Source organism: Solanum pennellii, chromosome 2 (assembly GCF_001406875.1).
Source record: "Solanum pennellii chromosome 2, SPENNV200".
In the NCBI taxonomy this organism is placed as follows: Eukaryota; Viridiplantae; Streptophyta; class Magnoliopsida; order Solanales; family Solanaceae; genus Solanum; species Solanum pennellii.
The window spans coordinates 45,874,042-45,888,717 of NC_028638.1; the positions used below are offsets into that span (position 1 = coordinate 45,874,042).

General features: G+C 31.8%; 3 protein-coding genes across 3 annotated transcripts; all 3 read right to left on the reverse strand.

Annotated features, from left to right (window-relative positions):
- Positions 1 to 363: 363 nt before the first annotated feature.
- LOC107010382 (rac-like GTP-binding protein RAC13) lies at positions 364 to 3,042 on the reverse strand. The gene is made up of 7 exons (XM_015209661.2): positions 2,431 to 3,042; positions 2,246 to 2,333; positions 1,781 to 1,890; positions 1,449 to 1,512; positions 1,267 to 1,331; positions 761 to 826; positions 364 to 657 (listed from the first exon to the last, which is right to left on the reverse strand). The coding sequence occupies exons 1-7, from the start codon at positions 2,527 to 2,529 to the stop codon at positions 556 to 558; spliced, it is 594 nt and encodes a 197-aa protein (XP_015065147.1). The 5' UTR covers positions 2,530 to 3,042; the 3' UTR covers positions 364 to 555.
- A 1,063-nt stretch (positions 3,043 to 4,105) lies between these two features.
- Positions 4,106 to 8,630, reverse strand: LOC107011826 (28 kDa heat- and acid-stable phosphoprotein). The gene is made up of 8 exons (XM_015211482.2): positions 8,335 to 8,630; positions 7,202 to 7,239; positions 6,458 to 6,535; positions 6,074 to 6,157; positions 5,948 to 5,982; positions 5,026 to 5,111; positions 4,529 to 4,594; positions 4,106 to 4,440 (listed from the first exon to the last, which is right to left on the reverse strand). The coding sequence occupies exons 1-8, from the start codon at positions 8,399 to 8,401 to the stop codon at positions 4,406 to 4,408; spliced, it is 489 nt and encodes a 162-aa protein (XP_015066968.1). The 5' UTR covers positions 8,402 to 8,630; the 3' UTR covers positions 4,106 to 4,405.
- Positions 8,631 to 11,204: 2,574 nt separating this feature from the next.
- On the reverse strand, positions 11,205 to 12,819 carry LOC107009266 (phospholipase A1-II 1-like). The gene is made up of 2 exons (XM_015208575.2): positions 12,109 to 12,819; positions 11,205 to 12,027 (listed from the first exon to the last, which is right to left on the reverse strand). The coding sequence occupies exons 1-2, from the start codon at positions 12,694 to 12,696 to the stop codon at positions 11,407 to 11,409; spliced, it is 1,209 nt and encodes a 402-aa protein (XP_015064061.1). The 5' UTR covers positions 12,697 to 12,819; the 3' UTR covers positions 11,205 to 11,406.
- Between the last annotated feature and the right edge of the window lie 1,857 nt (positions 12,820 to 14,676).

Sequence of the window (14,676 nt, forward strand, 5' to 3'; positions counted from 1 at the left end):
AATTCTCACTACCACTTATAATAAAAGTATCTATACAAATTTGAGACGGAAGATAATTATTAATGCAACTATTACAATTATTGCAGTTGGTCTATTTTTCCCAATCAATAATTTTTTTAAGTATTTAATATGGTATCGGAAACTTAAATTGAAATACGCATAGTTGTACAGTCAAGTTGAATTTAATTTGTTTGAAAATAGTTAAACGTTTTAGGGAAAAAAAACGTGTAGTACTACAATATCTCCAAATCTACCCTTTATTCAATCAGTGGAGGTGTCAATTAAGTGAAATGTTAGTGGATACATAAATGATTATTTTAACAAATATTCTAGAAGGCAATAAGGAATATAAAAAGAAAACTAGCTATTACAAGATTTTATTATAAGGAACAAATGTTAAAAAATGGAACTTTAATACATCACTAACACCTAGATTTTTTTTAAAAAAAAAATAGAAGAAAAATTACAACTGAGCATTTTCTCTTATACTTTTACAAAATGATAAGAATATAATTGAATAATATTTGAAATGTGAAAAAAAAGGCATATTAATATTCAAAGAATTGCACATAACGTCCTCCTTTTTTGGGGCCTTTTCTTCATCTTAGGGGGTCGCAATGCTACCTTAATTGCAGTATCAAATACAGCTTTCACGTTCTGAAAAAAAAATAAATTGGAGATTAATTGATAAGATTTTTATTTAGAGGGTAATTATTGCTCTAATTATTGATTAAGCTATAACAGAATTGTTAATTAATACCTGCTGAGTCTTGGAGCTGCACTCAATGTAGGCAACCGCTCCTATCATCTTTTTCAATTCCTCTCCCTAATTAAAAATAAACAACAGAATAATAAGCTTTTTTTTTTGTTAATCACTGATTAATACAAGTGATTTTCACTTTATTTTAGAGATTTTTGTTATTTGTTTGGAAAGTTGACCATAAAAACTCAAAACTTTTATGTTAATATATGAAAAACTTCTTGTATATATACACATGATATATAATGATATCCTTTCAAAACCTTTTTGTATACATATATAGTATATAATGATTTCTTTGCTGTAATTTGTCTCCACATGCATATACAAGCCAAGCCACTCGATGGCTCGTACCCACTTTGCGCGGGAAAGTCGAGACAACTCCATTTCAAAGATCTCTGATTAACGATGAAGGAATACTACTACCAGGCATCAAGATATATATATTATGTATCATTTTGTTTTTAGAAATTTGCTAATGATTGCAAGTCAATAATGGGACTCACCTGGGCAGTTGATATAGGTGTAGCCCCTGGATGATCACTTAAATATTGTTTGTCTTCCCTCAGGTCTGGCATAATTAAATTAAAACAGGTATAAAAATCATATTGCACATTAGGTTATAGTATATGTTCTTATATATAATTATGACAAACTTAAAGATAACGAAATAGTAAATTGATCTTACCAAGTTTAGTTCCCACCAGAACAATTTGTATAGTAGGAGCATAGTGCCTTAACTCAGGGATCCACTGTTTGATGATCAATAATTAGAACTTTTGGTAAATAATTATCAACAAATAAATAACTAATGGAAAGGACTAGAAATAGGAAAAATTATGTTTTAATATCTTTGGATTATCTAGTTTTACGTTGTATAAATGGTGTACACTTTAGTATACATCCTTATACACAATATATACATCCTAAGTGTATAAATGATATATATTTCGGCCATGTTGATAAACTAGATGGCCGAGTATATTTACTTAAATTTCACAAAAATATAAATACACTAACCTTTTTGTAAATGTTCTCATAGCTTGCCTTGCTTATTAGAGAAAAAGCAAGCAAAAAGACATCAGCTCCTCTGTAACTTAATGGCCTTAGCCTGTTATAGTCTTCTTGTCCTGCATTTCACAATCAACAATTCAACAACACACAAAATCAAAATGAAATGTTCTTATATACCACAATATCGAAGAATATTCCCTTTCAATGATATTAGTTAGAAAAAAAAGAAGACTCATAATTCATATATGCACCCAAAAGTGTGGTCTAGTGGTCAATGAAATGGTCGAGAACCATGAAGTTTCAGGTTCAAATTTCATCATAGACAAAACAACATTAGTTGATTTCTTATCATCTGTCCTAGTCTTGATGGACAAAGTTAACTGGTACTTGTTATCCATGGAATTGGTGAAGATGCACGCAAACTAAACAGACACCACGTTGTCAAAAAAGTCATGTGTGAAATAAATTTACCTGCAGTATCCCATAGGCCAAGGTTAACAGTGCTACCATCCACCACCACATTTGCACTGAAGTTATCGAACACCGTTGGAACATAATCCTATGAAATAACATTAATCTTATGAAGTTAACAACTCGTATACATGAAACGAAGAGAAGATTAAGGAAAAAAGTGGGGGAAAAACGAATATTATTACCGTTGGAAAAGTATTACTAGTGTATGAAATTAGCATACAAGTTTTCCCAACAGCTCCATCACCAACAGTAACACATTTGATGAATCTAGCAGTAGTCATTTTCTTATAAATTGGCTATTTCTAGCAAACTTACTGCTTTGTTTCTTCTCCACAAGTTTTTTTAAAGATGAGAAACACTTTGTTTTTATTCTTCAATGATACATCTATCTTCTTAGCTAGTATATATCCTTAAAATACTTCTTTTCTTTTCTCCTAATCATAACACCAACTTGTTTAAGTTAAAATAAGTGGATTTTGAAACTTAATCAAAAGATATTTGGCAATGTGGAGAGGGTTGGCATATTGGATTTGGATGGATTATACACCTAAGCAATCATTGCTTACACCACCCTTTTTACTTTCCTTTAACTTCAAGGCCAGATAGCCAAATGAAATAAAAAGGGGTTAAATTTTTTTAAAAAAAAAGTTTGTAAAGTAGGTGTAGCGGTGAGTGTTGGTTGGTTTAAGTGTTGAAGAAGCAATTGTATAAAAGATCAAAAGAGGGGAAAAGGTTGCTTAATTGGACTATATACTATGATGATCAAAATAGAATATTTCAACAAGTGGAAATTAAAAACAATTAGGATAGCGATCTATAAGTAGAGATATTTTCATAAATACACGTCCAACACAACAATTTTAGTGACCCAACTTTCAAATTATATACCATATGGATCAATTCAGATAAGGGTTGAAAAACATGACTCATTTTAGTAAAACAAGTTTTAGTCAGGCAACTCATAATTGAAACTGAGTGTATAAAAGTGTCTTAGTTTTCAACTCGTTACGAAAATTAGATTAAGAAAATGACACATGACATGATTAACGAACTTAATGTTCATATTAAGTAAAAAAGAAAAGATATCTGGAACTAGAATCCAAAGAATCACTTTAAATGAGTAATTGTTAGGTCAACTGTTGTACAACAGCTTGGCCACTGATTCAATCTAACAAGGAATTCAAGCATAAGAAAGGGCAAAGGAAAGAGATCAAATCAACTCTTTTAGCACAAAACATATCATTTTATGCAAAGGCTCAGGAGACGACATGACGAATATGGAAAGTGCAACAGAGGCAGCGGACTATGATTCATGATATGGGATGAACAACCAAAGTTATTCAGGTCAAGAAAGCAAGTTACACAGCAATACAGAGCAGCAATTTGGCCAACAGAAAGGAAAAGCATATGCGTAGCTGGAACTTGCATTTAAATTCCTGCAACAATTGAATTTTAGTTGATCAACTCAAGAATAGCCATAGACTTTCCCCACTCTGTAGTGGCACCACACACTCCTAACCATAACAGATATTACCACTGATGTTTACTCACAATTTCATCAAAGCACTGTTCACTTCAGATGAAACACGTCTACTAAGCTGACCCAAGGTGTGTATGATATAAATAGCCAGAAACTTGATAGCAAGTTTGAAAAAAAGCTGGTGAATTACGCCAAGATAAAGAGAAATACGAAGTATGGAGCCAGTACACGAAGAATCAAATCACATATAAATTGTGGTGCACTTAGAAGTGTAAGGAAAGAAACCTCAATAACACTGAGGTCCTGTTATCACTCTGAGGCCAATCATACACTGGGAAATAAGGAAGAACCACTTATTTTCTTAGGAACATTTTCCGTAAATTAAACATTTTTCATACCAAACACCACAGTTATCTAATACTGTAAAATAGTCATAGCTCAATAATTCAACCAACAAAAAAAAAGTATACCCTTCCCATGATTGTTCATGTTAAGGCCAGAAATATTGTGTATACAAGATTTAGAGCTTATAATATAATTCCATGATTTCATCTATAAGATGTCTACTTATAAACTAAGACAATAACATAAATGAACGGTGAAATATAAACTCCATCATTTGCCAAATATTGGTAGGGATATCTCTTGTACTTGGGAATCAATAGTACCATCATATGTTACTTGCGAGCTTCCGACTTCTTCTGTTCTTTGGCTGCACAGAAAATATGCAAAACATTTAACCCTAGCAAATTAAGGAAGAGAATCTTAGACAACCAGCGTGCAAGTATAGAAGAATGTACCAGCTTTCTCCTCCTCTCGCTTTTTGGCAGCATCTGCTCTTTGTTGTCGTATGAGAGCCAAGCGTTCTGCAAAATTACGAGATAAAATTAGAAGTAGAACTTTTGCGATCTATAACAGAATAAACACTGGTTCAAGTCCATGGCACACATTTCAAAGTTCGTTCATATCCAAGTTCTACAAAAGTGGAACAGCACAAAATCAATATATTTTACTTTAATATGTGCCCAACCAGATGACAACTTACCAACTTCAAACTTCACAACTCAAATACAGTCCTTCACATCACCACATATTTACAGATGGTATGATCATATTCAAGTAACAAGACGTTTAAAATTAGACTTGAGAATAAAATTTGATTCTGATGAAAAAACCTCAATCCACCCACCCAACAGCTCAAACAAACTATTAAGTACAGAGAACGAACAACAAGACCAGATAATTCTAAGCAAAACAAAGTAAGTCTATTGCTAGAGCCATTGCTCTGTAATATTACCTAAATCTTTCTTAGCTTGATCTGTTTTTCCTTGTTCTTGCAACCTCATATACCTCTCATGAGCTTGTTGTTTCTCTATCTCTTCCCTGTGAACAAGTACCATGTAAATTAATAACGACATAGAAGTTACCGAGGACCAGAAGATATGTCACCAACTATGTTGCCGTGTTGCATGTATCAGTAACAGAATTGATACACAAGACTTGAGATATTTCTTCCTTCTTTTAGCTTGACTTGTCAACACTCCAAAGAACACAAAAATACTGTATAATTTCCAAAATATAACAATAACAAAAAGCCTACAATTGTTCCCGCTGTATGTAATACAAGTTCATTGCACCCATTGAGCTACACACAGACACAAGTAGCTGGGATTTTGGATAGAGCAAAGAGTATTTCCCATGCAAAGAAGCAGCTATCTGCAACAATGGCCTGGGAATATAGTCTTGTCGCAGAAAAATAAGAACTGATCTCGGTTTAAATTCGGGCCTTTAAGGTGTCCGTGATATTTGGCGCATCCTGAACTTCCTAGACATTGACAAACTCTGGCTAAAAGAAACAACTTTGGGAAAGATATTATTCCCTGTATATTCTATTCTCTCTGACAACGGTTGATAACAAGTAAAAGGACCAAATCCTCCTAGCAGTCATATCTCCAATCATTAGAGTGGTACAGGAAGTTAAAAAAATTGATGATAGAGAAATCCCAAAGATTAGTGACACAAGGTTTGAAACTCAAAAGAAGCAGGACAGTGAAAACAATGAGACAATGAAAAAAAAATAGGGTAGTTGCTGAAGTCCAAGAACAGAAAAGGGAGGGAGTATTCATGCAAAACATATAGGAGGCATACAAAAGGCTTCTTTATCTGTGACTTCATTGGGATCATATTGTAAAGGAAACACAAAAAAAGCTTCAACTTACCTTTCACGTCTTGAAAGCTCAGTTGTTTTCTCAATCTGCACAGAAAATGCCCTCATTCAAAGTTACATCCAAAAACAATTAAATTGAAGTATTGAAAAAATGCAAGTTCACTGTGCCCCATCTTACATCAACATTTTTAGCTTTCACGTTCTTTGGCTTCACCAAATTGGGGTTCTCAATCTCAATGATACCCTGGGTACCTTTCCGCCTCTGTTTGGAACAATAAAAGAAATGAGCATCTGAATATACATTTTCCACAGCCACAAAGCATAGAGGACGCAAATTTCCATATTAAATCAATTCTAACTTTGAAATGAGGATTCAAATAGTCAAACCTCAAATAACTTGAGATGTAAGTATAGTATGTCACAAATTCCTTTACAATAAGTAGTGCACTAGTTTTTTTAATAAGGGAAATACAGAAAAGATTAAGTAGTAGTAGTTGTCACAAACCACTTACTCTTTCCTAAAATGTAAAGAAAATGAAGCAATGAATCATAAATAACTGACCTCTCCATCAGAATCTTCTTCAGATTCCTCTTCAGACTCCTCTTCAAATTTCTCATTATCCTCAGCTTCAGCCTCTTCCTGAAGACCTCAAAAATTGATTAGGCAGAGCACACAATAGAAGTTAAGCATGCAGGTAATACTAATTATAAAGGCAATTTTCTTTCATCATATATCAGATAATGCATATTATTCAAATCATCAATCTCAGATTACAAAAACAAGAGAAGATTTTTGATGACTGAGATATATTAACATCTATGGACACAAACATAGAAGAAAATAGAATAAACATCCCAGGCAGAGTCACAGCATGCCCTTCGAAGGGTAAGTCAACGAGGATGTTTTAACTATTAACAAGGCAACAAAAATGAAAAAACTGTTTACAAGATAATGATCACCAGTTTGCACACACAACACAAACGTGACTGATTAACGCACTCTAGCTCGTCATGAGAGCACATTCACATACCACAAATTGTATTATTTTGACAATTCTTCTCATACCACATCAAAAAGTTGATCGCAATGGCTATCATCTCACATGGTTATGTTTCATAAAGAAGTTAAGTTTTGAAGTTCCATGCAGTACAATTTCAAGGAGAACACCATAAATAATGTTGTGAAGCTGACCCATCAGTGCTAACCCCTCTTTACTAAGATGTATGCATAGACTAACTTCTAAAAGTAAGAAAGAGGATATAAATTTATTAGGAGCAAAGAAAAACGAAAGCCGAAGATATTCACCTGCTTAAATGTGCGAGGACGTCGAGAAGTACCAGCAACTGCAAAATAAAAGCAAATATTAAGAATGACTTAGCAGACTATGAGCAGTTCATTGCAAGCATACAAGCCATGCCATGTCAGCTCCAGTATATCAACTATTTGAATAAATAGGTATTTATAACCAGTGTCTCATTTAAGAAACAGAAGGTGCAACAAATATTAAACAGACTCAAGATAAAGCAGCCTGATCCACAATTACTAGCACACAGTTTTCACATGGAAGAGAACTCATTACACCAGTACATGTATGGAAAGACAGAGAAATTGCATGAGCGAAGGGAGGGGATATGGGAAGGAGGATCACCACTAACAGGAACCAAAAGATCATAGGGAATCAAAAATTAGAGTTCCTGCACCATGCATGACCCCCCAGGTTCTTGAAATAATAGTTTGATGATTAAGCAATATGTCTAAGTCACTCTTATTTGTGTTGTAGCTAATGCCTAAAGAAAAATCCTTTCTTCATTACTTAAGTGTATAAGCACATCAATCTGATATTTCAGGATACTGTAGTTATACTGCACCAGGCATAAACTGAAAACTTAGTTCCAACCTATTAAAAGATTCTATACAATGCGAAAAATAACTACTTTCCACTCCTCAAGAACCTGGTTTCTCATTCAAGTTTCTTCTACCAACACAAAGAAAAATCTTTCATGGCACACACACACACAATGAGCACTGCAACCCAAATAAGGTTTGTGACTATACAACTTCATCCACAATAAACAAAAAACATATCTACAACTACTTCAACTATCCAACTAACGATCAATTATAAGCAAACCTTCACTAAGTAAATTTTCAAACATACTCCACAGTGTCAACATCTTTGAACACAATAATCATTAGATATTCCAACTAATTGTGAAAATCCAGCTAAATTCACCTAAGATAATAAAATTCTCCTAACAAATCTACCATAAAAAATTTAAACAAAATCAATTAACGCAACAGATAACCTTCAATCTCCAATCGACCTTTAACCCTAACAAAACAATTCGAATTCCAAGTAATAGATCTCAAAAATTGATATTATAAATAAAAAAAGGAATCAACTTAGCGATTCGTAAAGGCAAGTAAAAGAGACATACGCATCTCCTCAGGAGTGGAGAACTGGCGGCGACCAGTTGGCTTTCCCTTGAACTTTCCTCTTCCCATAGCTTTCGCCTTCTCACTGAATCAATCAAAGTTAACAGAAGGAGGAAAGCCAATTGAAGATGGAAAATCGAAGGGTTTGCTAGTTTTCGGAATTTCTTCTCTGCGCAAGAAAAAATAGAAAATAGGTATTTTAAAAAGAAGAGAAATAAAGGGGAGAAAAAAAAACCCTAGCTTTTTTGGTGAGTGGGGAATATTTAAGGTGCGAATGCTCGTATATTAGAAAGTTGTGAGTGGGAATCGAACATTAAAAGCGTTTTTTAACGATCACATATTCCCATATGGGTTTGGGCCTCTTAGGTATGAAAAAGGCTTTTAGAATTTTGGGTTGGACCCCTTCTCGAAAATATAGGAAATATGACACAAATTCCACCTTTAAGTTCTCTTATTATCATTATTTTTTATTAATTTTATAAATTTTTAAATTTTCTAATTTTCACGTAACATTTTAATGTATTAGCGCATTTAAATTAATGTATTTCGCGCATCATATTAGTGTATCATGTATAAAATATAATGTATCTTACTTGACGATTAATGTATTTCGCACATGAGATTTATGTATCAGCGCTTATATTATTGTATCAGTTTGAGGAATTTTTGTAATTATAAACTTATAAGGAACAAATTGTACTTTTGCTTTAAAAGTATGTGATTTCTGTCCTTTGCCCAAAAATATATGTGTATTAACAAGAAAAGAGAGCTAAGTGATTCTTTTTTTAGATGAAGCGGTGGAGGTACATTGTGTTGGGGTAAAATGATTAGACACGATATGATGCTATCGAGGACATGAGGTTGATTTCTTTAATTCCTTACAAAATTCAATATAATACCTACGAATTTCATGAGGTTAGTTTTTGCAATCAATTGTTTTTCACGGTTCTTTTAGTGGTGAACTGGTAATGAATAAATGAAAGAGTAGGAACTAGTGTCTTTGCCGTTCAAAAAGTGGTGAACCAATATCCACTTTTTGGATGACAGTAACACTAATGTTCAATAATATAATAAAAGATATATATATATCATTTACGATAGTTCAAAAATATATTTATTATTTTTCAAAAAAGTAGGAATCCCCTTTTCTATGCACGCCACTTAGCTTTACAATGTTGTTGTTTTTTCATTGGTTTGCACGATAAATAAAACTGGCCCAGGTCATAGTTAATTGAAAAAAAAATTATCACTAATTTTAATATTTTTACATATTCAATGAACTTATTGACATAAATATAGTTTTCCTTAACCAAAATTTGGATTCGACTAAACTCACTTCAGAATTACTAGCTCCGCCTTATAACTTGATGCCTCTTAACCCTCTTGGTTAAGAATGAAGGAGTGCTTACCACTCTATCGCGATTTATATAAGTAACTAAGTTACCATCAAATATTTGCAGGTTTCAAGACCATCTCTGGTCTGATTTTGGATGAACGAACCTAGAGATTATTCATTTTGATAGATCCTTTTGAATTTATATTGAAAAGTCAGTTATAATTTACACGCTTGAATTATCATCACAACCTATTACACACATCTATTTTTTAAAAGTAAATTTATTTGATGTGTCAGCGAGTTAATACACCACATATTATGAGAGTAATGTTGCACATAGTGGGATGGTATTAAATTTACTTTTAAGTAGTAAATATGTAAAATAGGTCGTCATGATAATTGAAGTGTGTAAGTGACTTTTCGAGACAAATTTAGAAAAGAATCTATGTCTTTTTCTTTTTTTATTCATACAATATTCAACCTTACTATATTTAATGCATAAATGATCTCAAAGAATTAAACGATGCAATAGTATAAGTTACAATTTAATTTGCTTTATGTAATAATGAAACATTAAACTTAGCTAAATTGTGCATATTTTAAGATCATAAGCTTTCAAATATCTTCCTAACTAATACTAATCTATACGATTATATCTTTTCAGTATCAGTCAAATTTTATATCTTTGGCCATTCATTTAATATCTTTAGTAATGATAATCCTACCAACAAATTAAATTGGAATATTTAAAGCTTATAAGGAAATGACTAGAACAATTAATAGGTATCCATCCCATCACTACTCAATGCTTGTCATCCTCTCATAATTGACTGTATGAAAAGGACACAATGAGTCTAAAAAACTACATAAAAAAAAGAATATTATCTTTTCACGCGTGTATGTATGTCTAATTAAATTATTACGCTCTTGATTATAACAAGCATAGTGCATGTATAATAGTATGTCTTTATCTAACATGGTCTAACCTTAACATAGTGGATCTTAATTTATTAATTGCATTTTATCTTAATCTACTTGTACGATAAACATGGTTCAACTTTAACATATTGGATCTTAATTTATTAATTGTGTCTTAATCTATTTGTAAGATATAATTAAGGCACTATTATAATAAAATCTTACTGATATTAGTTAATTGAATCCAATATCGCTATAGATTTTGAAGACATTTAGAAAAATGTTAAGTGTCACTTAAAACATAAATTTAATGTTAATTACAGCTTACTTTTATCATTAATCGATGGATCAGTGGAACTATATATTCATATTTTATTTTGTAACTAATTACCATACATGCTTGTCCCTTTAAGTTTAGATTCGTTTCCGTGAAATAACTCATTGATTAAATTAATTCGCATCATCACATCATGCATGTGAAATATATCTAGCATATGAGTAAATAATAAATTTGATTTGAGTTCGTTTTAACGATAGTCATTAATGATGTGCAAGAAGGGTCTGAATTTACTAAAATACAACATTTAAATAGACCTTCTTAAAAACATGTACACAAAATTAACAAAACAAGTTTAACTTATATAAGCATTAAGCTGCAGAAAGTACCACTTACAAACACACTCAACAAAGATTTTTTTCTGAACACTCATTTGTATTTATTGCATATGATGTGTTCGTAATAACCCATTATTCAAACATTACATGGAATTAAAGAAATAAAATTAGAATAGCAAGTACATTAAACTCCAAATTAATTAAATTAAACCTCAGCCACAACTATGTCATACTCCTCTCGATCATTGAGAACCCATTTTCCATCTTCTTGTTGAACCATTCCTTTGTTCTTCGCAGTCCACCAATTTGCTGGGACAAGATACTCACTTTTCAATGCACCTGAAGATTTGTTAACAAGCGCGATATCGCGATCCACCTCTAGTTTAAAACCTGCTAAAAGTCCTATACCTTGAGTTCCAGCAACTCCATGCAGGTAACACTCCAAATTATGCCATGTGAGAATATCTCCTGGGAGATTTAAATAAGGTGATTTTGTTGTGTCGATTATTATTTCCTGGCCAACGTCGAAATAGCCAAGAGGTGGGTATTTTGGAACAATATCCAATATGTTATGAATTCTCATAACATGAAGGTGTTTCAATTTGTTAAATGCGTTTACAAAATTGATATCTCCAACTTTAGGACTTGCAAATACAAAAGCTGTGACTGGAAATTCCTTCCCATTACTTGCTTTGTTGATTTTATTGTAAGCTATGTCAAATGCATTTAGAGTTGCAAGTGATGCACCCAGGCTGTGTCCAGTCACAGTTATGCTCACCTCTTCATTCTTATATTCCTCAACCAATCTCTTCACTTCTTCAATAACCTACATATACGTAATTAATATAAAATACCACTAAATCAAAGTATGTATAAGTACGAATTCAAGATTAAAAATTATATATACCTGATCTCTAGCACTTTTTTTATTAAAATTTGATCGTGCACTTTCTGATGTATAAACGTTGTAGAAGCCATGATGCACCAATGGTTTGAACAAAGGAAGTAAACCCCCATCACCAAACACTTTTGGTCCTGGAATTAGTAAAAACTGAAGGTCATTAACCCACTCCAGTGTCTGAATTGTTCCTCTCCAAGCAATAACAATATCTCTTCTTCCTAGTGAAACTTTTCCCTCATCAGTAGCCACAGCAATATATCCCATAAAATTTGATTCCTTACTCCATGCTTCCCTCGACAATGATTTCGTAATGAAAGCATCAGGAAGTGGAATAGATGAGGTAGCATAGAAATATTTGGTTACGCGATACTTCGATGGGTCAAGGCCAACGTTAGAAAAAAGGTTTTCCATCGAGTATCTGCTAGCTCCCGCGTATTTAGATACTTTATCAGAAATGAAGGTATCGTAAGTCACTTCAGCTAATTCTCCATATTGAATGATGTATTTACGAAGATCAACATCCAATGGGTTTAATAGCCCCTCCCATTTGTTTTTCCCACTAAGTTCCTCCCATTTCTCAGCCATGCTAGACATTTTTTTTTTGTTACTCTTAGTTTTTTTTAGGTATGTGAACTACATTAAGCCCGGCCCATTAATTTATAGGTGAAGCAACTTCGTTGATCTCTAAGGTTTTTTCCATTTTCATACATGAAACACGTTTTTTAGTCCAGTAATAATTGAAAGCATTAATAAAAGTACTAATTTAATAATGATTTCCAATATTGAATTTCTAAACTACTACCACCATTAACATTTTGTTGTTCGGCCATATGAACATTTTGGCATATTTGAAATAGGAAATAATTAAATTGCATCTAAGTTTTAACTTGCAAAACTTCTAACTCGGTCTATTTTACCAACAAGAGTTGTGATGGAATGATAACCAGAGGTTCCGAATTTGCGTCCATCTGTTTGTTAGGGAGCAGTGGATAACTTCTCGACGGGTATCTAGACTTAATTGAGCTCCATTATAGTATTGGATATTAAGTGAAAGCCGTGAGTATCGACCCTTGAGGTATTAATTTATTGTTCCTTAATTTATGTTTCTCATTTGTTTTAATACAAAACTTAAAAGTAGGTGATAGTTATTTTATATTTAAGAAAGCTACTTATTGAATAGTTAGAGATGAAAAATAAGTTCCAAAATACCTACTATTTTACAATAGAATAACGAAAATCATATAATACAGGTGGATAATTTTATCACTTCACTAATGTATTAGTAAAATACACCAACCAACTTGCTGGTTGTTTTTGTCGACTACCTAAACTTATTACTTTACAAATTTCATTTTTAACATGGGTGCATTTTTTTATAACGTTTGATTGAATGATTTCCATTAGACGCCGTCCAATTTAAATATATATATAGTCGTTACGGGTGTATTTGATCGGATTATTTCGGGGGTTTTAAGTGTCAAATTAAACTATTTGTGTTGAATTTTTGAATTTATAAATGAAACATACCTATAAAACTCGGGTTTTTCAACTTCGTTTTTTTTTTGGATTTTTCAGATTTTCGAGTTTTTTCCGGTAAAGTGTTCATACAAACATATAATTTACTTGTACTTCAAATATTTCTTTTGTCCTATGTACCATAATGCAACTACCTAAGATGTTTTTTAAGAAAATAACACAAAATGTAAAATGATTAATGACACTTAAATATCCAACAAAAAATAATAATGAAATCGCGTAAAACAAATATTGCAAATTAATAAGTCATAATGAAATTGATTATAATTTAAAAGTACTAAATCATGCTAAAATAAGTTTAATAAGTATTAGTTACATGACTAAATATTAAATGAAAGTAAACTTAGATTATGTATTTCAATTGTATAAACCTATGTAAAAATAAAAAATAAATATTCAATATTATTGTCATTCTTAGTGTTGAATTGATTCTCTCCTTTTGCATTACCATTAATTTGATTTTGATTTAAACTTTATTATAATTACCAACATGTATGGACCATAATATTTATTCGATCATTAAGAATTCTAACTTCAAACAAAAAATAAATATATTAAAAGATATAAACTATGAAAAAGTATAAGTAATATTTAAAAAATATATATCAAAGTAAATATTTTTACGTATAGAATAAAATTTTAAAAATTATATATATAATGTCAGATTGGTCTGATTTTCGACTGTTTTTTTTTAGTTGAAATCAAACCAATCCAATCCAAATATAGTCGGGGGTTTTTCAACACCAAATCAAGTCAAACTAAATCACTAATCGAACTTTTTTCTGTTTAACTCAATTTACGATTTAATTCTATTTTCAATTTGGTTTTGTACACCCCTAATAGTTGTTAAGCCATAGACAATAATTTAGTAGAGATTTAACTCTAAAAGATGGTGCTCTACTAAATAGGCAAACTATTTAATATAATAATCTGGATGGTATTAAGTGGAAATAAAATTTAATTAATGTATGAATTACTCAAACAACTCGAAAATATACTATTTATATCAATTATATTGCGATTTTACGTCAGAATGAG

What these genes read in the sequence shown, in the direction of transcription:
- LOC107010382 (XM_015209661.2), bottom strand. Translation starts at nt 2,529, where the DNA reads ATGACTACTGCTAGATTCATCAAATGTGTTACTGTTGGTGATGGAGCT. An exon ending in ATGAGAACATTTACAAAAAG is followed by an intron (nt 1,513 to 1,780) that starts GTTAGTGTATTT and finishes ATCATCAAACAG; the next exon opens with TGGATCCCTGAGTTAAGGCA. An exon ending in CACCTATATCAACTGCCCAG is followed by an intron (nt 827 to 1,266) that starts GTGAGTCCCATT and finishes ATTTTTAATTAG; the next exon opens with GGAGAGGAATTGAAAAAGAT.
- LOC107011826 (XM_015211482.2), bottom strand. Translation starts at nt 8,401, where the DNA reads ATGGGAAGAGGAAAGTTCAAGGGAAAGCCAACTGGTCGCCGCCAGTTC. An exon ending in GTCCTCGCACATTTAAGCAG is followed by an intron (nt 6,536 to 7,201) that starts GTGAATATCTTC and finishes TGAGGTCTTCAG; the next exon opens with GAAGAGGCTGAAGCTGAGGA. An exon ending in AAGAAGATTCTGATGGAGAG is followed by an intron (nt 6,158 to 6,457) that starts GTCAGTTATTTA and finishes TGTTCCAAACAG; the next exon opens with AGGCGGAAAGGTACCCAGGG.
- LOC107009266 (XM_015208575.2), bottom strand. Translation starts at nt 12,696, where the DNA reads ATGTCTAGCATGGCTGAGAAATGGGAGGAACTTAGTGGGAAAAACAAA. An exon ending in AAAAAAGTGCTAGAGATCAG is followed by an intron (nt 12,028 to 12,108) that starts GTATATATAATT and finishes ACGTATATGTAG; the next exon opens with GTTATTGAAGAAGTGAAGAG.